Raw genomic sequence first — 25,936 nt, forward strand, 5'->3', positions numbered from 1 at the left:
TCAAAAGATAGGTTGAGGTAAAGAAGAAATTGGGTCCTTGATTAATTAGTTCCTAAATACCACCTACTTTTTTTGTAAACAATTAAACAATATTAATGATTTTTATTGTTTCAAATTTTGGGGTAGAAATTCCATCTGGGTTCTAGAATTACTCTATTGATGTACTAATAATATAATAATGATCCTTGCATTTGATATAGTGCTTTTCACGTCTTCTAGACGTCTCAAAGTGCTCCCCAAGATATACTGCAAAATGGAGTGACTGTGAATTTTGTGAGCAAATACGGCACACATTTTGCACACAGTAGTGCTACAAACTGAGCCAGGCTGATACAGAAGATTTCTATGAACAACAATAAACAGGTTTCAAATTTAAAACTACGTTCAGGAATTGGCCAAATGCATAACAATTTATAATGCCTTATTAATATTATGATGGAACTGTACTCGAATAATGTGCTATTTATTTTTGTGAATATATAATATGCCCTGTTCAGCCTTGAGTTTATTTTGGATTTGGTCAGTTTTTTTGCTAGGAGCCAACTATCAGAATCTTATTGTTATGGTGTCAGCCCCAGAAGATCAGTTTGCATGAAGGAGGCCCTTCAGCCCATTTGATTTCATCCATCCAGAGTACAAACCTTACCATCTTTCCATTATAGACCTAGGCATTCTTTAATGAACTCAGTGTTTCTGTGTTCAGTGTCCGCACACTTTCTTGGTAATCCCTCTGCCCCCACACTCTGGAACTCCATCCATCCCATGGTCCCTTCTCCTCGCTTCCTCCCTTACCTCCTTCAAGGCCAGTCTCAAGACCCTTCTCTTCGACTGTGCCTTTGGTTTCCCTCCCACCTCTCTGCCTTCCCTCACCCCTACACCACCCCTCCCCAATGCTCGGGCCCCAACACCTGACTGTTCATGCTTTGGGACGTCCTCCCGACGTGAAAGGCGCTCTATAAATGTAATTTTGTTGTTGTTATTGTTGTAAGAAGTCCCAGATGTTGATTAGTCTCCGTGTAAAAAATATTCTGTGGTGTCTGTCTTAAAATTGGCCTTCACAATCCTGAACCTGTGACCACTTAGTGAACAAATATTTTGCTCCGTGTGATACTATGAAGGCACGTTGTAATATTCAAATATCCTGGGAAAGAGAACATCACAATTTTAATACAGCTCTACTTCTCTTCACTATATTGATTTGTTATACATTTGACATTTGTGCCTTCAAAGTTAAAATATGAGAAAATGTTTCAAAGATACAAAGGCTAAACTAGATTTACTAATACTCAAAACTAATGTTAGAAAATGCACTAATTTGAAATGAAACTCACCAAAAAAAATTCTATTAAAAGTGTCTGTTCAGTTGTGATCTTCGTTTCAGAATCAATACCATCCGACACTACTATAAATGTTACTAAGACACTGAATTAGCTTTTGTTCCCCATTTTTCAGTGCTCTTTCTCAGTTAAACTGGAGCACATTTTTAAACCAGTTTAGCCAAATGTTTACTTCTTTTTAGTAATGCACTTGTGTATTCCAATCCATATAAATTTCTAATATTTCCTTTTAGTAATGCATTTGTTTATTCCAATCCATAGAAACTTCTAATTGATAACAGATTAGCACAGAAGGAAATTATGCTAAACCTGTTTGTCAAAACCCGAGGCAGTTTAATGTTAATTTGCTAAATGTATTGACTAGATAACAATTATCTCCAAACACTGAATATTCAATCGTAAATTTGTCTGTATCCCACTTTCTTGACATACAGTATAGAGGCAAAGTAACAGAAAGGCCTAAAGCTTTGAATCCAAAAAATGCACTTGCTCAGAACAGAACAGTTATGAATTAAAGACAATATTGGATCTGCATCCAGTTTCTAAGCAGTTGCCCGACCTGTAAAGTGTGTTTGAGATATACTCCACTTTGCTGCAAATTTCAGAAATATTAACAGAATTTAAATGGCTACCCTTTCATCTATCTTTCAAACCAATTCTGAAAAATATTTAAGTTTTAATATAAATTAATCAAGAGCCACAGAAGTATGCAATGTTACAGTTTTTTAATACAGTATAAACAGGTTCTTTTGGCACAAGGGTTTACATGGATTCTAAAATGATAAAATCCACCTTAAGACACACCATAAGAATATTACAGTATTGCAATAAATCAATGACTTCATATTTTGGAAAGACATTTACATATTTAAAAAAAGAATCACTGACAGTTTCTGTAAAAAGGACACTGGGTTGTCAGTTTGGCACAGTTATTGAACAGCCCACCTTCTTGAGATACAGTACAGTGGCAAAGTAACAGAAAAGCTGAGAGTTTTGACCCAACATACTGCGCTTGCTCAGAACAGAATAGTTTTGAATTACAGACATTATTAGATTGCATCCAATTACTAAGCAGAGCCCTGCTTTCTGAGACCATTTAAACCATAATCCTACGGCGTGCATCCTGACCTACAGTGAGTGCAAGCACACACCAGTTCTATGTCGGAATAGCAGTTTGGAAGCTGAGAAAACTATGAAACAATAGCCATGTGCTTCGAATTTTAGTTTGCTTATTCTTGTTTAGAGCCAATATGTAGAGAACAGGCTACTCCCAATAAATAATTCAGAACTTAGCATAGATAGCATAGATGTATTTAAAGGGAATCTAGATAGGTACATGAGGGAGAAAGGAATAGAAAGTTATGCTGATAGGCTTAGTTGAGGATGGGCAGGAGGAGGCTCATGTGGAGCATAAACACCGGCATAGACCAGTTGGGCCGAATGATCTGTTTCTGTGCTGTATATTCTAACTTTACAGTAACACGTAATACTAGCCACATTTGGTCATACGATGGAGACAATTTAGGCTGCAGTTCAGAAGCGTTGAAGATAATCTCAGCATTGAAAATACTCAGGGCTCTCCTCTCCTGCCCAACAAAAATAAAAATGTCGACACAGATTCTCCAGTAAATGAATCACTGAATGTTTGTGGATCTACAAAAGCACAGTTTAATCTGTGTAATACTCTCACCATTTTGGTTGGTGATTTTTTGGGGAAAAAAGAAATCTGTAACTTATTAATTCACAACAGACAAAGTAGCAATGCTTTCAATTTGTCAGCAACTTCAGCCAGAATTGAGTAAAATACATTTCTGTTCTGAATTAATACAGTACATCAAAAGACTGGTTATTTTATCTGCATCTAAATTAAAAACACAATCATTGTCATTTACATCTCAAAAAGTCACTGAATTCTCAATTACCTTGTCTTGAAAACAGATTGAATTCCTCTTGTGCTGATTTATCAAGCAATATAATGTATTCACAAAGAATGGAACATGGATCTGCAGTCTTCTTTTCCTATATCAAAGAACATTCAGCTTGCTACACAATCCAGTTCAGTCAATCTAGAACCAAGTTATAATACAGCTTCAGCTTTGGGTCAAGGCTCTATTACACTTCCTCAGCCCAGTGTAACAATAATAAACTGTAAAAAAAAGAAAAAAACAGTCCATATATTATAAATCTGACCCCAATATTGAATGAATGAGCTATGACGCAGACATCCAAAGATGGTTTATCAGGGCAAGATTATTACCCAGTTGTCCCAATCTACATGTAACAGGTTGTGCATAAAGCATTTTTTTCCAATTCTGTTTGCTGATCTGGGTACCAAGGATCCTGTTAGTTTGCAAACCAAACAATGACATTGCTTGTAAATGGATGAGGAAATTTTTTTATGAATGAGTTATCCCAAGCATTTCATGAAGCTTTTGCAGGGCTCTTTGAATTAAAAGAAACAAGATGTTGGTGTTCGTCTTGTCTATTCTTTAGTCTTGCTGAAGAGGAGCAGATTGCCGTATTCGGTTTTGTTTGAGGTCACTCCACATGTAGTCATAAACGAAACTTTAGTACCAAATATTCAGCTCTGCTCTGACCACTTTATTGAGTGGTATTGAACTAATACTGGGACTGAGCAAAAAGTTAGTTCTCAAAAATTATTCTTTTCCTTACTGCATTGAGAAGCTGTCTGTACAGTTGTTCTTGAAACTCTCTTAAATATTCCTTTGTTAACTGAGTCATGAGATGTAGCTTTGTCAGCAGGCTTAATTGGGTCTTACACAGACTATTATTCTAGCAGCAAATTCATATTGTGAAGATAAAACCTTTTCTTCTTCTCAGCAATTTGGCTTCACATGACGCTGTTCTTTGTACCTGAAGCAACAGAGAATCGTCACCTGCGGCCTGCTTCATGCTTCTTTTCATTTTGTGTGTGTAAGATGCAAGGGCCGGTACAGACTGCCCACACACAGGTATCTCCAAAGCACACCATGCCAAAACAGTTTAAACTAGTCTGCTGATTATTGCAACATTAACCAACACTTCCAGTAGTTTAACAGATCAAAGTAAAAAGTCGGGTACATATTCTTAGAGAGCTTGATAAGTATTTAAAATGTGTAGCAATCGAAGATCATTGCATCATTTTGGATTTACAGGTGGTCTGTAAACCACTTTCCACATGCTCTAAACCTAGGACAGTAAATAGGTTTCTCAGTGCGCAGTCTCCTCTTTTTATATCCTGGTTCCATGCTTTTTTAAAAAAAACATTGTCTGAAATCTCCAACGGGTAAACATTCATAGATCTTTACAGCACCTATTCTGAAACAGCGTTCCACTTTCAAAAATGCGACTTATTCTCGATATACAAGAGCTCCATAAATCCGTGACCAAAACGCACAACTCCATTACATGGCGAGTGCAACCCATTGACCACCAGCTAGGCTTGCTCCTAAAAATCTCTTAAGTGCACAATAAAAATCAAACTCTCATTAAAACACATTTCAATAAATTATACATTTTTGATTATTGCTGCATGGTACACATCTTAAAAACTGCCCAATATTTATTTTTTGGATTTTCATTAATTTAGAATACATATATAGGTGAGTGCTTATGAACACTGCTTTGGAAAACCACTATATGCACATTTGGTAAGTAACAATATAACAGTTTATATTAACTTACATTTTTCTTAAATATAAAGAGACATCATCCCTTTTTTCAACCTGCACAGAACATACTTCAGAATCAAACTATACACTACACCCAAATAAACACTTTGTCGCCTTTAAATAGCCTTTTTTTAAAGAACCATTTTGCGTTCTTAATAAACTGAAAAATCATTCTTATAAAGAAATTTCTTTGGAGCCCATAAATTAATGTGTCAATCAGTGCATCATTTCTCACTCTTACAATCTGACAGCAAAAATGAATGAAAATTGGTTAAAATGCAAACCGCGTGTAAATGTTACTTTTAACAGCCTCTACATAACTGCATAGAGAAAGAGATACTGTCTCTTTGACCCAGTAAAATCCATTGTTTGCAATTAAAAGACTCTTCAATATTGATAAATTTCTTCAGGTTGCTTAAAGTACCATTTGAAATATCCTCTTGGAACAATTTGAAAACTAAATATACAAAATCCTTGATGATTAGAGTAAATCGAGTGGAAGAAACATTACGGGGAAATATTAATTTACAATTAGGCTTTGTGCAGTTGCTTCTCCTTACGTAATGGACAAAAAACACTAAAGAGCGCAGAACATATCTTATGGTGATATGGAATGCTACAGGGAGCCTAGGGTGTTCCAACACCTTCCAGTAAGAAGAAAGGAAGATTTCAATCTGGCCTCTATATGTACTGTATCTGGGTGAAGATGCTGATACAAAGGTTCACGTTTTAGCTGCCTTCTATTAACTTTGCTAAGTTGTCTCGCAATTCCGTTAGTTCAAAGATTTTCCCATCTAAAATTTCCAGAAGTGTTTTTAAATTATTGCGGAAGACGCCCTGCTCATTCTGACTCTTCTCCAGCCGCTGCTCCAGGTCTGACAGCTGCTCCACCAGGTCTCGGTTATGTATCTCCACTTCCTGCAACACAAGAAAAGGGGGTTAAAGGAAGAGTTTAATTCAGTCATTGCAAGAAAGATCCAGATTTTGGAGGAATAAACTAAGTGTAAAAATACAGACAATTAAATAATAGTAATAATAATAATCCTTGCATTTGATATAGCACCTTATTACATCATTGAGATGTCTCAATGCGCTTCACATGATATACTATGAAATGGATTGACTGTATATTTTGTGGGCAAAATGTAACAGCCAGTTGCGCATAACAATGTCGCACAAAGAGCCATAGAGAAGGCAAAGTAATTGTTGCCCCCAAATAAAAAATAAACATAATAACAAAAGAGAAGAATCTCAGCTGGTGCTGAAGAGGGAAGATATATTGGGCATCACAGGGTTAGGGAGGGGAAAACTAGGAAAGGTTCCTGCTCCTGGTCCGTCTTCAGCATCCTCTACTGCTTGTGCGTGTGTGACAGCTGAATAGGGAGAGGTCAGACTGGGCTGTGATGCCCTCTAATGCCAACACTCACTGCCAAGGCTCACAGATGAACAATGTTCATTTGGACAGGGTAGCGGAGATCAACCAGCTCTTGTGGACCCACAACCCAGCAAGAGGAGGCCAGACCAGGAGCAGAGACATATGCCAGTAGGAAGAAGATTAGAAAAATAATTAGACACACTAAATTTTCAGAAAAAGAAGAAATGGAAGAAGCTGAAGAATTACAAGATGGAGGTTAAATTGTATTTCGTTTCCTCAGAACTCTGTGATTAATTACCACTTCTCATTAGTATAGGTTAGAGTCCTCACTGCTACAGTATGTACAAATAGGGAAATTAATATACAATACTGGCTCCAAGGTGATATGTTTCACAACAGAATGTCAGAATTAACCCTCCGTGGTAATCTAGGTAGTTCAGTTCCTGAGCCAGGTGAGACCACAGTATTCCAGGGCAGTGTTGATGACAGATTAGCCAGCCTGGCTCATTGGCAGGTCTTGGAAGGGCTGTAAGGTTCACCAGAAAGAGACTTTACCCAATACAGGTGGTGTGGATTACAAATCATTTAATATCATACACAATTTAAAAGTTAATGCTTTAACACGTACAATTCATATATCGTTAAGTTACATTAAAGCAGTAAGATTCAACAAAAACTATATTACCCGATTCCATTGAGGAAGTCACTGACCACCAGCTGTCTCACAACTGTTCCTCCTACGATAATTCCAACTATTTTAAAGTTACATAATTTATGTGTTTCTAACTGCAGCCCCACCCTTGTCATAGAGCATGGGAAAATAACTGATAAGGAGAAAGAGATATGGACAGCTAATTGGGAGAATTCCCGTTGCTTAGTGTTGAGCGGATCAGATGTCCAGGAGTGTGCTTCTCTCTCTCTGAACCCCACTGGTTTCACATCTGTGCTCAAGGACATGATTTCTTAATTCCTAGATTGGAGGATGACATAGGACCTAAGCACCGAGTGAGGGAAAGTTATCAGAACCTGACTTCAGCCAAGGTCAAGCCAATATATCTTTACCTTTGCTAATGCTAATAGCCACATGTACCCTCTCAGGGGCTCTCAGTTAGTCATTAAAAACACACAGCCTTGTCTGATAGCTTAGCCCTAATAGCTAAGGAATGCTATACTAAACAGATTATAAGTGTTTGGTTATATTTTAAAGTATACTAATTAAAAATCTTAAAAACAGTAATCATCATAAATATAATCTTACAGGACAGACCAGTCACTTTATATGTGAGATGCATGAAAATCTCAGTTTGGTTTGGATACTCTTAAGCATGGTGATGGGTTTCCACATGTGCCAGACACACAGCTGACCAAAACAAATTCAAGAATAAACTTATAGGTATAGAAAATAGATGATGGATCCAATCATTCCCAAACTATATTATAAAACCCTTCTTTGGGATCAAAACTGTTTGAGTCCATAGATCAGTTACACGTTTAGTCTTCTATATATTCTTGATATATATGTATATATATATATACACACATCATATATATATAATGGTTTCCCAGAAATGTTTCCCCTCCTCCATTCAGTACCTTGGCACGATTCCCAGCAGTTCTGTTTTCATTTCAGAGACTAATGACCCTACCAAAGCCAGAACTGAAACCAAGGACTGTATAGGTCAGTACTGTGATATATCCAAGCCTTAATAGTCACAGGCACTGAGAAAAGCCCTCCTGCAAAGATGAATTTTGAGAATGTTGTTACTGATGAGAGATTTCCCAGAATAAAATCTAGTTCTGTACAAACTAGGAGCTTAAGTTCAAACTACCACTATAACAACAACTACAAATATAGCGCCCTACACACGGGATAGCGTCCCAGAGCGCTTCGCCTTCCTCCCTCCCTTAACTCTGAATGAGGCAAAATAAAGTACTGCACCTAAAAGCAAACTGATATTGTGAGAAACTTTGAAGCATGAAATCAAATACACATGTTGCTGCTCTGAACAATGAAAGATGTGGATATGGAGACCCAATGTGTGTCTGCTCACTGTCACAGATACATAAATCCAGAGGATCGTCATAGATGCTTCACTCCGGTCTAGTGCTGCTTTTTTTCCTCAGTATAATACATTGGGATCAAATGGGAGGTATTTACAACAGGATTGTGTCTCTATTATCTACACTATTTACTATTCAGCGTAACAAATGAAGTGAATCCTGTTGTAAACCAGCATGTTTTCAACCCCAATCTAGTTATGTCATATTTTGCCCCAGAAGGTTGAAAGACAAGGAGTAGAGAAAGGAGCAACGAGGGTGAGAAATGGAGAAAGTTCGAAAATAGATTGAAAATTTGCTGATTTAGAGGAAAGAAAGGTTTGTGGAGCTGAATTATATTGGAAGGAAGTGGCCACTGTGCATAGATTATATGAACAACTTGGAAGTGGGGACAGAAACAAAGTATTTGTTGATAAAACCAGCCAACAAACTTTCTAGCAAAGGGAATAAGTAGACAGAAGAAAATGCACGTTGTTTTAACAATGATCAATGTTAAGTGATTAGTCTAGGGTGGAGGGATGACACTTTTACATAAATCCTTGATTTCCAGAGGCCACTAGAAGCAAATGATGTTCTGCACATGCATTGCCTAAGTACTGTACTGCAATCATGTCCAGGCATCTGCACAAACCTCCATTAACCACTAGTGAATTCCAACACCAAATGGCAGTAGAGGAGGCCGGGGAATGTCCCCAAAAATCAGGTGCCTTTGTTCCCAACTTTTTCCGCGATTGTACTATTGTGATTTGATGAGGTGGGAATACAAAATATTTCTAATAGCAGATCATGCATGTATGATAATCCTGCTTTTATTGTGATCAAGATATGCAGAACATTCAGGGGCCTGCTCACTTTCCAACTCCACAACTTTTCATTATGGGATCAAACGTCCTATATGGTGTAGTAAAGGTAGGTCCAACTTGGGTCTTGTGAGAATCAGAAGACAGGAAGACTACACATTTTACAATATAAATTGCCTCCATTATATTAAGAATGGTGAATATACGTTTTATTTTACTGAGTGAAGCAATGGGTTCATAGTGTCAACAGTTTCAAGAGGAAATTAGATAGGCTTATGAATGGTAGGCAAACTGCAGGGTATATGATTTGGTGAGTGACAGAATTTAGAAGGATAGGTAGTACTGGTCTCTTCCTTCCTTGCACTTCTTACACTCAATTAGAAAAAAGATAATCATAGAATCATAGATTTGTACAGCACAGAAAAGGGGCCATTCGACCTATCGTGTCTGTTCCGGTTCTTTGAAAAGACCAATTCAATCCCACTACCCCGCTCTCTCCCCATAGCCCTGCAAACTTGTCCTCCCCAAATAATTATCTACTTCTCTCTTAAAAGTTGTTATCGAATCGGCTTCCATTACCCTTTCGGGCAATGCATTCCAGATCCAAACAACTAGCTGTGTGAAAAATTTTCTCCTCACCTCCCTTCTATTTTAAATCAGTGTCCTTGGGTTTACAACCCATCCACCAGTGGAAATAGTTTCTCCTTGTTCACCCTATCAAATCCTCTCATAATTTTGAAAACTTCTATTAAGTCTCCTCTTAATCTTCTGTGGTCCAAGGAGAATAATCCTAGCTTCTCTAGCCTCTCCTGATAACTGAAGTCCCTCATTCCTGGTACCATTGTGGTAAATCTCCTTTGCACCCTCTTCAATGCCTTGACATCCCTCCCACTCCTCACTACCACTATAACCCGCAAGAAACCGACCACCTGCTCCTGGACCCCCATCCCTACCCCTCTCCTTATGTCCCAGCTCCACCTCCTTGCTCCTCTACTCACAGACATCATAAACCTCTCCCTGTCCACTGGTACTGTTCCCAACCCATTAAAAATGGCCATCATCACGCCTATCCTTAAAAAACCCTCCCTGGATGAAAGCTAACTTTCTTCAGTTGGACCCTCCTGATTGGCTGAGGATCATCCAGAACACTGCAGCCTGTGTCATCTTCCACACCAGGCTCCGTATCACCCCCATCCTTGCCTCCACTGGCTTCCCATCAAACAGAGGATACAGTTCGAGATCCTGGACCTCACCTTCAAAGCCCTCCATTGCCTTGCTTCCCCCTACCTCTGTAACCTCCTAACTTCTACCATCCTGCCACTCCCTCCGCTCAGTGGGCTCTGGCCTACTTTACGTCCCCCGCCTTGCCCACCACATCATTGGCGGGTGGGCCTACTGCCACTCTGTCCCCACCATTTGGAACTCCATCCCGCAGTCCTTCTACCTTGCCCCCTCCCTTGCCTCCTCCAAGATCCATCTCAAGACCCTCCGCTTCGACCATGCTTTCGATCACCCTGCTTCCCCCCTGTCCTCCACCCTCCCCAATCCCAACCCCCAGCTCTGGTCCGAAACACTGACAACTGGTGGACACCACTGCACACTTTCCTCCAGTCAGAAAAATAATCGTTCACCACCACTCTGCTTTCTGTCTCCCAGCCAGTTCTGTATCCCTGTTGCCACTGTCCCTTTAATACCGTGGGCTTCTATTTTGCTTACAAGTCTCTTATGTGGCACTTTATCAAACGCCTTTTGAAAATCCATATAAATTACATCAACTGCACTACCTTCATCCACCCTCTCCGTTACTTCATCCAAAAACTCTTATCAGGTTTGTTAGACATGTTTTGCCTTTAACAAATCCGTGTTGGCTGTCCTTTATTAATCCATTTTTCTAAGTGAAAATTTATTTTTTCCCGGATTATAGAATCTAGAAATTTCCCCATTACTGATGTTAGTCTGACTGGCCTGTAGTTCGCGAGTTTATCCTTCTGCCTCTTTTTGTACAGGGGAGTAACATTTGCAACCCTCCAGTCTCCGGTGTCCAATGAGGTTGAAAGATTGTGGCCAGAGCCTCCATTATTTCCACCCTTACTTCCCTCAGTAATGGCACACATAGCCCACAATGTCCAACACACTACTCTATAATATTTGCATTAACATTCCTAAGAGAAATGAACCATTGCAAAAACGTTTATGTAAGAATTTCAGCTACAAAATACAGTAACTATACTTTACAGTAAAATACTGTGAAGCGCTTTGCGACATCCTAGCGACATGAAAGGCACTATATCAAATGCAAGAATTATTATTATTAATAATTAGTAGTATTTCTCTTTGCCTCAGAAAAACAACTGAATAAAGACTCCAGTGCTTCTTTCTAATGTCACAACATACATTATTCAACCCTGACCACTATAATAATATTTCTTGCAATTGATATAGTACCTTATCATGTCTTTGAGACGACTCAAAGCACTTCACAGAATATACTGTAAAGTGAATTGACTGTATATTTTGAGGGCGAAACGCGGCACAAACAGTCATGGATCGAGTGACCGCATTATTTATTTATTTTGAAGGGATTAATTCACTCAGAAAGCGATCTGCCAATCGACTAACAAAGGTTCCTAATTACTGCTCGGTAAGCAGAGGCATGTGGAGTAAAGAAACTTGCCTAAGGTTTCGAATATAGAGAAAACTATACTGATAACGACAGTTAATAGTAACATTCTTTTAAATAAGTGGTATCTGTTCAGGTTCCAGTCACAATCACTTCAATGAAGCATTTTATGCTATATTTATTTAACACCCCAAGGGCTGCTGCTCCCTAGAATTACTCTGGGTTGCAAAGCAGATAGTGACAACATGGAAAAATGGTTGTTCAATGGTTTATATGTTTTCTCTCACAAGCTTTCTACATGTGGTCGTTCCTGGATTTCTAAATCTACAGTGTTTGTACTCCACATGAATCTCCACCCGATCCTTATACCCTCCTCCTCCCCTCTTTCTCACGTGATACACCAGTTAACAGGAACATTCCCTCAGGGAAAGGGAAATACCGGAAAACACAAACTGCCCTTTTTTTAAAAAAAATCACCTTGGGACAGATAAACTGATGCACAATCTACCTGATTAGGTGTATGATAATAATCTTTTCAATTGATATGGGATGAACTGACACTTCAAATAAACCATAGGGAAAAATTTACCCCTGAATTTTTATCAGACCCAACAATGTGCCACTGATGTAACCAATCCTATGAGTGCTCAGTTGCCAAGGTCTTCAGCTCCCTCATCATCCAGCCCAAATCTAGTATTAAACACTTCACCAGAAGACATTACTGAGAAGCTATATATCCTGATGTTAAAACTGAAATTGCCTAATGAGCTTCCTAACTACAGCTAAACTGGTCATTTACTTCATTGCTGTTTGTAAGTTCTTGATGAAATACTTTGTTTTCTTTGCCGGGTATATGTAGAAACCCATCACCATGCTTAACAGTATCCAAACCAAACAGTGTTCTATGTATGTATGCAACATACACATGGAAATTTCTGTGTTCGGCATGGTTTGTGCACTCTCTCCCTGGAAGGATGCACTCTGCTTATTTAATTTTGGTATTAAGATACAGATTGGTGAGAGCCAAGGCTTGGGGAACTCAGGGTCTCAATTGGTGTCTGAAACTCACTTTCCTCTCTCCTTAGATGCTGCCTGACCTGCTGAGTTTTCCCAGAGACTTCTGTTTTTATTTCTGCATCGGGATACTGCTACAGTGTAACCAGCTTAAACCGTATAGCTTGTCCAGCTTGGGGGCCCCTGTTAAGGTTTTGGCTTGCAGGGTTAACATAAGCCGAGTGGAAAGAATGCCTAGCTCCAGTGTCCTCATTTCGAGACTTGTCTCTACATTATTGATACCATATCAAATAAAAGCCCATCCTAAAATAAAGTATTTCTGTAACTTTCTCAACAGAGAATGGGGTAAAATACCACAACATTGCAATAGTTGGAGGAAGCAACTATTGTAGCTGACTGCCTGAATACCCTTTTCTAATTCACACCAACGTATGTGAAACATGCAGATATCAAAAATATCTTCTTTAGCGTTACCACTGAGATCCCCTCTTACCCATCCCCCTGTTCCAAACTAAATAACTCAGCTTTTTGTACTTTTCTAATCACTCTCTCAAATACAAAACTAAATAAAAATGTTTCAGTACGAGTCTAAATCCTACTGACTGTGAGAATATGATCTTAATGTGCCTTTTGTTAATAAATGTAGAGATCACTAATTGTGTACTTTCAATGTCCATGCAGTTATCACATCCTTCAGTACAGCACTACCTCTCTGATAAGCACCGCAACATTTACAGAGCAATCTTGTTGTTAAGCACGTCACTATAGAGCACAGTTCCACTAACACAGGCACACTGTGCACCCACTGCTTACTAAAAGTGTGATACACTTCTGACACTGACTGGCATCCTGCACTAACAATAGCGACTTCCACATGGTCGGGTCACCACCGTCACTTACTGCTCGCTACGTAAGCACTGCTATTCTCACTCCTGTGACAATGCACAGAGGCTCTGCAGACCAACACCTGCATACAGTGCTCATGAGTAGCACGCAGGATAGATGTCAGCAGCGCTTTCTGCATATTCACAGCAAGTGATGTCAGTGGCGCTTCCCGTGTATATGCTATAGGAAGGGACGTTGGCTGCAACCTGATCACCTGGAAGTTGTCCATCTTATCTTATTAATTGAGCAATAACATTGCAAGTTTATTCAGCTATCTACACACTTGTGCAATGCGTTCACTGAAGTCATGAACCCCGAAACTCTGCATGTGCTGCTTTGCACGCTCATTTATAAGATGGTCGAAACTGGCTTTTATAATGGGATACAGAGAGAACAATTTCTGAATGGCACCTACATTCATTTTAGAAATGTGAATAGAGAAAGGTAGTCCTAATACAGTCTCAACAATTTTTAGTGTTGGGATTATTAAGTAGGTATCGACAGTTCTTAAAACTTTAAGGTAAGTGCTGAAGTACTCAATTCATGGTAAGTGACCAATTAATTAATATAAGATTTACCAGAAATTTGCCCATAAAATAAACAGTCACTCACTTTACAGTGTACTTTGTGAAGCGTTTGAGACATCTTGACTATATCAAATGTAAGGATTGTTGTTTGACCAGAAATTTGTACTTTATTGTATTTGAAGTTTGATAGGATAGAAATTGTTGATCAGATTACTTTATGTAGTGTTGGTGCATTAATTAGATTTTTATATTCAAAGGTAAATGCAATTTATCCCAATATATCCCAAATGGAGTCCTGCAGCTCAGTGGTTAGAGCACTCGCCTCGCCTTCTATTCCCGAACAGGGCGAAATGTTGGACACGTTTCGTTATTCCACACGACTCTGTTTACCTAGCAGTAAGTAGGAACCCGGTTGTTAGTCGATTGGTGGATTCCTTTTCCGGGGATAATAATCCTTAAAAAAAATAATTTGATCACTTCAATCCACGACTGTTTGTGGGACACTGCTGTGCTCAATTGGCTGCCACGTTTCTCCCACAAATATTACAGTCAATTCACTTTACGATATATTCTGTGAAGGGCTTTGAGACGTCTAAAAGTTGTGAAAAGCGCTATATCAAATGCAAGGATTATTTTTATTATTATTAAATGTAAAGTGAAGGTAGATTTTATAGGGCTTTGGAAAGGGGAAAAATTTAACCATTACAAATGCTATGGCATTACATATTGTAAAGCACACCCTGATTTGGGAGATGTATTTAATAAAAAATACACACACCGTAGATTGATCCAAGTAAATACAACTTTTCTCTTTAGTTTTTTTGGGGCTCTCCCTAATCTAACACAAATTCCTGTTGTTTAATTAGTTAGTGGGGAGGGGGGGTGGGAAGAAAGAGAGAAGGCAGTGAAGGAAAGGATCCCAAACATCCAACACCAGAAAACCACAGTACCAGTACGTGCTGCATATCAACTTTACTATGCTGTTCTGCAAATCTTTGAATCCTTTTCCAGACTGTTTCAAACGATCATTTCCTCTTTCCCTCCCTATTGTGAAGTATACCGAGGCAAGGTCACAGGAATTTCTCTTGCTTTTATGTGCAATTTTGAATCACATTTGCTTATAATAATCCAAATAATCCTTACAATTGGATGGCGCTTTTCATATCGAGAGGACGTCTCAAAGCACTTCACAATAAAATGTAGTGAATGTGTGTTTTGGGGGCACATGGCTTCAAACTGAGATTTTGCCTATTATAAATATAAAACCTGCCAAATAACTATAAACATTTGTCTAATGAAAGAACCACCATTAGAAATTATGGAAAACACTTTGGATATATTGAAATTAACCATTAACAAAACACCATCATGGATTTATATAGCACCCTTCAAGGTTGGTAGGACATCCCAAGGCACCAGGCAATGGTTTGGACCCAAGCTGGGAGTTTGGAGCCAAGAGGGATGGAGGGAAAACAGGTGGCTGAATATAGGAAGGTCTTGAGACTGGCCTTGAAGGAGGCAAGGGGGTGGGACTCGGGATGGAGTTCTAGAGGGTGAGGGCAGAAAGGCTGACTGTCGATAGTGGGGCGGGCAGGACGGGGACATGGAGCAAGCCAGTGCCCACTCAGCTGAGGGAGTGGATAGATTGGTAAAGTTTGGTAGGTCGCAGAGGTAGGGAGAAGCAAAACTGTGGAGAGCTTTATAAGTGAGGATGAGGATCTTAAATTGAATCCTCTGAGGGATGGGGAACCAGTGAAGCCAGGTGAGGATGGGGGTGATCAGTTCACAGAGCTTGTTGCAGGAGAGGACATGAGCTGCAGAGTTCTGAATATTTTGCAGCTTGTGGAGGGAAGAAGTTATCAAAGTCAAGCCTGGACACAGTGAAAGCATGGATTTAATTAAAGTCGGATTTAATTGTCAAAAAATAACATTTTAACATTATGCTCTAATGCTACTTATGGAACTTAATGGATACAGGGTTTGTTTGGTCCATTCTCTACTCAAAGATAGATGGAGATCTTTCAATGTATTCATGTAAATTATGTTATCTTTTTGAAAGTCCCACAGGAGACAATCAAGTTCTGAATTCTGTTCTGTGGTGAACATTGACAAACGATAAGCATTTACTCACAGTAGAAGCTGCCTGCCCTTTAACAGTACAATGAGCTAATCACACTCAGCTGTTTACTGATTTATAAAAAGTATTGCATGTAGTGTGCAATTCATCGGCTGACCTCAGGCAGGAATAGAAGATGAAAAAGAAAGGCCCTGAACTCAAATAGAATGAGATCTAAAATGAGTGCATTTAAAAAATACATCCAGGCACTAGCACGTTATTGACAAATTTCTCTGTCAGAACCCACTCAAAAGTCCCACAATACTCCACGTGTACTTAGTCCTAATTAGCAAGAAGCTCAGACCCACACCATAGGAAAGTTTCCAAAAATATTTATTCAAGCAGTGCAATAAGAATCTTTTCAGAACTGAGAACCAGAGTAACTTCCTCTTCAAGTCATATACAAATAGAATTTCAGCTAGTTTTACACACCAAAGCAAGATTCCATCTTAGCTTGTCAAAGTACTGACATGGCCTTAGGTGGTATTTCGGTCTCAGTTTTAAAAAAAGTTTCCTCCAAAATTAAAAACCTAAGATTTCATCACAACTATATAAAAAAGGAGCTTCTAGTTATCAGGGCACGAGAGCAAGGATCAAACACTGGTGCCAGAGAACATCAGGCCAGCCATCAGCCTCACAAGAGCACTTTGTGCTTAGGTAAACAGATTATTTGTTTTCAACTATTTAAATCATTCTTTATTTAAATACAAGGAAATGTAATAAATGCAAAATTTTCCAAACACATTTGCTAAAGTAATGCTCAATTGTTCACATCAAAGTTATAATCACATTCTTGCATCATCAATCATCATCACATTTTTTAAAAACAGAATTTTTAAAAAATCAATATTGCATTTTATTGGACAATAAAAACAAAAGATGAAGTTCATCTTATCTTGGCTTACAAAGCCAAGCAATCTTGGTTTTCTGTTAAATGCAAAGCAAATTCTTTTGTGCTGTAGTTGATCAGACAAGACAATAGATGTTTAACCTGAAACGCCAATATAAGGCCAACGTGTGTGCAACAAGCAAAATGATCAGGCAGGTTCCTCAGTAGATAGAAATGAAGCAAGTTACCAATAAGTCAGTCATGCTTCTCAAAGCAGGATACCTAGTCGTATTGTTCATTCACAATAAAGATCCTTTATGTCCAGGTCATTCTTCAAATTAATCTTTTGGAAAAAGATTATGGATCACTGGAGCACTACTGGCTTTTGAAAGCACGAGTTGCAGAATCATCCCACATCCTTTTGAGACTCAGTAAAATCTTGCAATATTATTCATGTTCTTGGATTGCAATCAAGTCTCTTTTGAGACATCAAAACATCTGCTGGTTAACAGGATGAATCTTCCTAATCTTTTTCACACATACTTAATAAGTCCTTTAGTAATATTGCACTGCAGCAGCATTTTAGTTGGGTTATTGCCCATCTACAACTTTGCAGCTATAGATGCTAATTTCCTGCAAATTCTGTCATTGTGATTGTTGGAATACAGCTAGAATTATCCAGGTATTCACTCAATATTGCCTTTACCGGATTTGGATATGCAGGGATTCCAGGATTTACAATAATTGAAGTTCGCATCAGCGTCTCCTCTGTTCTTCATTTCCATTCTTGTACTTCAGGCTTGCCAGTCCCAGCTTTCAGACAATCACATTAACTTTTGATAACTTCAGACTTCGTAGCCCTTGAAACTTCAATCCCAGTTGCAATGCATTCAGCAACTGGAGCAAGGTGCAGTGACCAGCTTACTACTGCCACCTTATATTATCTATCTGACAAAACCTGCATCCTCATTCAAACAGGGCAGCAGACACTGCCTGAATTAATCTTAAGAATACTGAACCAGTTTTCTGAGAATAAGGCAATTTTAAAGCATCCTTCTTAGATATTGTTGCTTTTCATTTTAGGTTACTGTAAATAGGGTTGCAGCCTTGCCCAACTGCTCTGAAGAAATCTCACCTCTAGAAATTAACCCGGCTTAGTTCCAAATAGCCTTAAATCTGCTGGTCTCCAATACTTCAAAACAACTGCTTCTTAAGTCATAAGACCAAGAGGTTAAAAGACCGTTGCCATGGTAGCCTTGAATGCGAATTCCGAATATACTTGGTCAATGTTAATGCAATAAATCTGAAATTTCTTCAGAGGTTCAGGGTTATCTGAGCTCTCACTCCTTCCTATCTAGAAAATACAGTAATAAACAAAGGTAAAATCTACCCCAAAATGTTATTTATCAACAGTTGAACCAATTACAATATATACTGAAGTTTAAACATATTAAATTATCCATTAGAGGGTGGTCCAACCTTTTGGATGCTGAGGGCTGGGTGCCCTGCGGGCCACATAAACAATATTTTTGTGTTTCCCTTCCAGAAACATAACGTTTATGGGTAATGGACGGATCGGGTGGGCCAGATGAAATGGATGGAAGCAGGGGGATGAAATCAGTTGGACCACTCTGCTTCGGAGTGGAGCATTAACAGAGTAGAATCAAAACTCAAGCAACTTTATCCTCAATATAGATATCAAGGTATTTTCACTAAAAACCATGCACTGGACAAAATATTGAAAAAGGTCTCTGACTTTGACCTTTACTCTATTGCATTAATTCAGTCTCAATCAATGTACCGGGAAGAACTCGGATGTGCAAAATTTAATTTGAAGGACAACAACAATTGGAAGAATAATTAATTATCTGGACTAAATTCAAAGGGGAAGGTGATTGGATTATGCAGCAATTTTTGACACCTGATGAACTGATTTCTCTGCCTTACAGATAGCAGCCAAGAAGGGGTGGAGATTCATGTTGTAACTAATAAAAGTTCTTTAAACAAGCCTACAAAAAAGGGGGCTATCCTCATCTGCAGCCAGATAACTGGAAAGGTAAGAGTGCAATATTTACTAGACTTCAGTTCAGTGTACAAGTTTTTGAGAATCTTTCCAGAGTAGAGATAGGGTCTCCAATTTGCAGCAGATTTTTCCAATTCGTTTTCTAAATTTCACCAAGTGGTGCCATTATGATTAAGAGACCTTATAAAATTCAGATGTTCATTGTTCTTCATTCCTTTCAGAAGATACAGTTGTCAACTATTTTACAGTTCTGAGAGAAACCCTCCCTTGTGGACAAGAATCCATTTTTAATAATAATAATCCTTGCATTTGATATAGCACTTTTCACATCTAGACGTAACAAAGTGCTTCACAGAATATACTGTAAAGTGAATTGACTGCATATTTGTAGGCGAAACACAGCAGCCAATTGTGCACAGCGGTGTCCCACAAACAATTGTGGATTGAAGTGACCAATTTATTATTGTTTTTTTTCTTGAGGGATTATCATTAGGCATGTGGAGTACGGAAACTTGCCCAGGGTTTTGCCCTACCGGGAATTGAACCCAGGTCTTTCGCTTGCCAGGTGAGTGCTCTGACTACTGAGCTACAGGCTTTTCCTGCCTATGAAATACCAATCAAAAATTATCACACAATTGGGGTGGGTGGGGGGGAAGATGAAATGAAAGAGAAGAGAGGGAGATAAATAGTTTGCATAATTGCTACCTGGGGATCAGAGAAATCTTCTATTGCTTCCCTGGACTTGGGTGTAGTGTTAGACAAAGAGCCTTTGTCAGAACGCTCAAGCAGCCATATGAAATATCAGTATAGATTTCCAATAGATCAGACATTGACCATAGCCCAAAAGAGAATCTTATTTAACACACATCCATGGGAGACATCTTTTGAACAGTGAGGGTACATAAGGCTATAAAGCTATGGTTTAGTTCCAATGACTGTCTCAGTCCCCTTCATGCATTACCAGTGACATATCATCCAATTGACAGGAGCAGGCACTTTGTAGCCAGAGGTCTAGAGCATCAAATACTCAATTTTTCCCACACAATAATTTTACATATAAAGTGTATGAGTAACACTGCTGGAGGCTGCGCTCTTCTCCCACCCACTCCCAACCTGCAGAGTACCTTGTGAAAATGCTTCGTAGCATAGGCAACCCTATGCTAAATAGACAAAGGTGAGTAAAGTCATGATGGCTGCACTTTGCTGGATACTCCAGAGTAGTTCATATACCACAAAGTGCATGGGTACAAACAATCATCCTTAGAAGACAGTTTATGGGAAGATACATGGGATGACTACACTGTCCTGCAACTTTTGAATATCAGTTTGCAGAGGCAGGTCATCCTGGATCTTCCTTGAATACAAATAAGACAATTCAGCAACAGGCAGCTTTGAGGCATCTGTTCTGGACATTGATTGAGAAGGCCTTTCTGCAGCTTTGAAGAACCTTAAAAGTAGGAACTGGCTGGTGACAAGCGAACCATCTAAAACTCTCATCAATTGTGATACATTTGTAAACTGAACAGAGGCATAATATTGCTATTATTGCTGATGAATGAATGCAGCACTCCACAGATGAATTACACAGTGTGGAATAGAAGAGTACTCATTTCTACTATCCCTAAAATTCTACAGCTGAGTGTGGAGGTAGGTGACCTGCCTCCAGGCCAACAATGCTACTCAGTAACAAGTTGCTTGCTTGGTGCATCAGAATAACCAGGGTATTTCAGCTGCAAATTATTAGTCCCTTCATCATTGTTGTATAAAACAACCAGCTTGCTTTAGAAAGCAGTGCAATGACAATGAACCCAATTCTCTAATAGTCAAGGAAGTTTAGACTTGCAGCCAAAAAAATACCTGTGCCAAATATGAGATTTAGCAAAGTACATAAATATGTTGGTAAAGCAATTCTCCCCATCTCCAGTGAGGACATAAGAGTATTTCAAGATCATATTTTATTAACAATATTTAATATTTAAATATTTAACTAAACACATCAATGACTGTAAATAATAACCTGGCATTATAAAAGTTATTTCTTCTGCAGGAGATCCAACTTCAGGGCTTGCAAGCTTGTGTCATCTAGCAACATCACGTCATACCAGAAGAATGCTTTTTGCACTTGTTCCAATTTTATCCCTGGTTCAAGAAAGCAGCAGTGTAGCTCAGCCTTCAGACATACTTTCAGAAGGCAGCTCTTTCACTAACCCACCTGAAGCCACTATTAAGTAGCCTGGACATGGATAGCGTGCAGAGCAATATTCATGATAGAAAAAAATCTATAATTCAAGGATAATCCCACCCTTCCAAGTGGAAGGTGAACTCAATAAGAGGTGGCAGTATTCAGAAGTAGGAAGTTTATAGAGAAGTTATACAAGATTGACCAAGAAATCTGAATGGTGGACGAGCAGCCTTTGCGCTTACCTGCAGTTGCTGCGATAATGTGTCTCTCTGTGCCTCAAGCTCCCTAGCTCCTTCAATATCCTTCTTCAGTCTCTCAATTTCCTAACATAAAAATAGGAACAGTATGTTAGTATAAGCACAGTCATCTTGCAAAAGTGAAAAATAACAATAAAATGTCATGCCACTGCACAAATATTAATCAATCTCTGAAAATTGAATTTTTCCTGTTCAGAACTACATTTCTCATTCCTCGCTACTAGGAAGAGTAAAATTCGAAAGCTAATGGGAAGAACAAACTTGGGATCAGTTTGGCAAAGAAACAAAAAAAATAAGATTAGTTTGGATGAAGACCATTTGATCCCATCCAAATCAACAAGTCTACATTCTTACATTTGAAACAGCTTATTTAATACACAAAGATACATAGAGAAGTTTGGACAAATTATTGGGAACCACAATTGTATGCAGTGAAGTTTTTGCAGTTTTCTGTTCAAAGTATTTTTTCATTAGTCTTTAGATCAATTAATCAACACGTAACAGATATTGGTTTACAGTAATAGTTTTCTGGGGTCAGGAGGCTTCAAGATCAATTCCCAGGATGGTTTCAATTAAAGTACTATAATTAACACATTCTGAGCTCCAATGTGGATCGATTAAAGTAACTGGTCACTAGGACCAGCGAGGAACACCAAACGTATTCAGTTTTTGATAATGCTGGAAATGACGAGATCCATGTCAAATCGTTGTAATGATATCAGCTAGCAGAACAAGTAATTTGAACACATTGCTCTCTTAAACTTTTTCCTCTCACACAAATCAGTTGGAAGCCATTCTTTGTATACAGCATAACAAAAGAACTTTCGACAACAAATTAAAGGTATCAGACTAAAAGGATTCACAGCTTTTAATGGAATATGAAAATCAATTAATATGAAATCTGTTTACATGGTTTATACAAAAACTTCACACATGTTGCTTACTTTGTACTAGGGTGGGTTATTATTGTATTCCAAAAAGTCAATCTGAGTTAATAAGCCTTTGCTGAATTGCACACAGTGGAAAGCCAGTACTCTATTGTCAATTACCAAACTTAAGTTTTCCAGAATTTATGGGTATGAGAAAAGCACAAGTGAGAGAGTTTGGATTAGGGTTAAAGCACCTGAAACATGGACGAGATACAAGGCAACTTATACACACGCAAAATGTTTTTCAACATGAATATAGAAGTTTGGAGAAAGTAATATTTTGTCCTTACCTCCTCTTTGTCTCTCATTTGCGTCTCAAGTTCTTCTATTGTTCGGTTCAATTCAGTCTTGTGCGTCTTAAGCACATTTGCCTGGCCGCTCAGGCACTCCAGTTCAGAAACCTGAATGTTTCGAAAATCAAAATTTAGCAGAGCACACTTTTTCTAAATAAAAGTACATCCTGAAGAAAACTATAATTTTGCAAACAAAGTACATTGCCCCCAAACTCCAATAAATCCCCATTTGAAGTCACAAAATTAAAAATAACTTGGAAAACTGACGGTGACTTTAATATCTTTACTGCATTACTATACAACAAATGGTTACCTAGTGGGTTTGAGATCTACTGTAGTACCATGACCAATATACCATAGAGTAAAAAAGATAAATTTTCCCACACTGGCAGGGAAGCTGGCACAGGAAGGCTCTGCACAAGTCACCACAAGCTACTCTTGCAGGTCTACTAAGCTCGTTAAAGTGGTAACTTGTATTGCTACAGGTCTACCCATAATAATAATAAGAGCAGCATTTAATGCAACACCTCACTAAGTCATTCAGATATCTCAAAGTGCTTCACCGAATATATTTTTCAGTGGATTGACTGTGCATTTTGTGGAGGAAATACAGCAGCCAATTGATACAGTCACAAACAGTCTTGGAATAAATGACCAAAATTTTTTTTTCTTGTGGTGGGAGAAGAGAATTATTACCCTCTGAAAGCGATCTGCCAATCAACTAACAACCAGGTTCCTAGTTACTACTAGGTAGAGAGGCGTGTGGAGTAAGAAAATTTGCCCAAGTTTCACCCTAGCTGAGAATCAAACCTGGTCCTTGCAAGGCCAGCAAGCTAACTAACTACAATGGTACCCATCATCCAAGATGATCAGCATGTGGTTTAAAATAAATGTTCCTACATATAAGACATTGTTGTGCTGTTTGCCACCATCCAACATATTGGGAAAAAATAAATAGGCATTTTCTCTTCATTTAACATTTATACAGCCACTGATCATTCAAACCAGACTTTACTCTAATTCAATTAAGATACTCTGCCTGCACCACCTTACTTATATTAACTCATGTAGGAGCCCTAGTTGTAGGAAGAATAGTTCTGCAAAAATTGTGAAGATGGAACAAAGAATTAATGAGTGTCATTTGAGGGCTCCAAATGGCTGATCTCCACCATACAAGACTCGCATATGTATGTCAGAAGGTACTGAAAACTCTACAAGCCATGTCCATGGCCACCCGCTTGATCTGGTGATTACCCGGAACCTCAGCATCTCGGACTTCACCGACACTGATAAAGCCATCACAGACCACTACTTCATCTCTCTCAACTCCTCAATCAATCCACTGCCACCCAACCCACCTCCATCTCCTACTGCCCCAAGAAAAAAAATCTCCTTCCACTCCCTCTCCACTGCACTGGAGTCATCTGAACTCTTCACCCTCTGTGCTTCCTCTCGCAATGACTTATCCTCCTCAGTCACCTCCACAACTCCCTTTTCCTCAATGCCCTTGTGGCCCTCACCTGCCAAAGTACCTCCTACTCATGCAAGTCATCCTGGTACACCAGCCATCTCTGTTCCTCCACTACCTTAACCCTCAGGCCAACAAAACCCTCATCCATCCATACATCACATCTAGGCTCGGCTACTCCAACTACCTGCTTGTCGGCCTTCCCAACTCTTCCCTAAACAGGTTGCGGATCATCCAGAACTATGCAGCTCATGTCATCTCCCTCACCAGACTCTGTGACCCTATCACCCCCACCCTTGCCCAGTTCTATATCCCCCAGAGGATAGAATTAAAAATTCTCGTCCTCATCTTCAAGGCCCTTCACGGCCTTGCTGCTTCCTACCTCTGTGACCAGCTAACCCCAAATCAACCTGTCCGTTCCCTCCGCTCAGCAGGCTGTGGCCTGCTCCACATCCCCCGCCCAGCCTGCCCTGTTATCAGCAATCAGGCCTTCAGCCTCTCTGCCTCCACCCTTTGGAACTACATCCCACATTCCCTTCACCCACTCCCTCCCTTGTCTCCTTCAAGGCATGTCTCAAGACCCTCCTCTTCGACCGCACCTTCGGCCACCCTTCTACCATCCCTGCCCACCACCCTCCATGATTCCCCCCCCCCCCCGGGTCCAAATTCCTGACTGCCCAACGCTTTGGGACATCCTCCCAATGTGAATGGCACTTTATAAATGTAATTTTGTATTGTATTAATGTTTCCAATCACTTATACTGCATTATGTGCAATCACGATACACGATTCTGGCAAGCGGAGAAAGACTATCCATCTAAAGCCACTCTCAATCTATTGGGTATTTTAGTAACCATTCCTAGGATAACTCTGATGAATCTCCTTAATCCTCAATTAATATCTGCATGTTAAATCACTGATCAACAGAAAAAGTTCTCTTTGGTCTACCCAATCAAAATCATTCATAATTTTCAAAATCTCTTTCAGATTCCTCCTTGACTCCATAAAAAGTCACAACTTTCAACTTTTTTCTCCACATATCTATAAGCTTTTTGCCTTCGTATCATCCTAGTAAAGCTGTTGTACATTCACGATGACCGATAGCCTCTCTTAATTGGACAGAAGGCTCCAGCTGCAGCCTAACCAATACATTTTACAAATATAACATTACAACTTAAACCTAAGATTCAATGCTATTCCTGTTCAGTGCTTTGAGATGCCCTCCCAAAGTGAAAAGCACTAAATCAAAAGCAATGATTTTTTTTTTTTTAAAAAGATATACAGGACGACCCCAATTTAATACAGCGCTCTGCATCCACACAAAAAAAAAACCATGTTGACTCCTCAATACTTCTGGATCGTCAGGTCACTACCAATGTCAATTCTGGTTTTCAGCATATATTTATCAGTTTCCTGCATGCACTTGCACAAAACCAGCCAATTCAATAAAGAAGCATTCTGCATTTTGGTAACACAAATTCACATATATAAAAGATGCAAAATCATAGCACAGAAGGAGGCCATTCGGCTCATCGTGTCTGTGCCGACCCTT

The 25,936-nt window shown here is 39.1% G+C and overlaps 1 protein-coding gene across 1 annotated transcript in view; it reads right to left on the reverse strand.

The window, feature by feature from the left end:
* Nucleotides 1-2,762: 2,762 nt before the first annotated feature.
* LOC103177858 (homer scaffold protein 1) overlaps nucleotides 2,763-25,936 on the reverse strand; it is a 59,223-nt gene continuing 36,049 nt past the window's right edge. The window contains exons 7-9 of the mRNA XM_042334807.1: nucleotides 22,914-23,024; nucleotides 21,680-21,760; nucleotides 2,763-5,926 (exon numbers count right to left, since the gene is read on the reverse strand). Of these exons, the coding sequence (XP_042190741.1) occupies nucleotides 5,738-5,926; nucleotides 21,680-21,760; nucleotides 22,914-23,024 (381 nt within the window). The 3' untranslated portion in view covers nucleotides 2,763-5,737. The remainder of the gene's footprint in view (nucleotides 5,927-21,679; nucleotides 21,761-22,913; nucleotides 23,025-25,936) is intronic.

The sequence above is a fragment of the Callorhinchus milii genome, unplaced genomic scaffold (assembly GCF_018977255.1).
Source record: "Callorhinchus milii isolate IMCB2004 unplaced genomic scaffold, IMCB_Cmil_1.0 Scaffold1, whole genome shotgun sequence".
NCBI lineage: Eukaryota > Metazoa > Chordata > Chondrichthyes > Chimaeriformes > Callorhinchidae > Callorhinchus > Callorhinchus milii.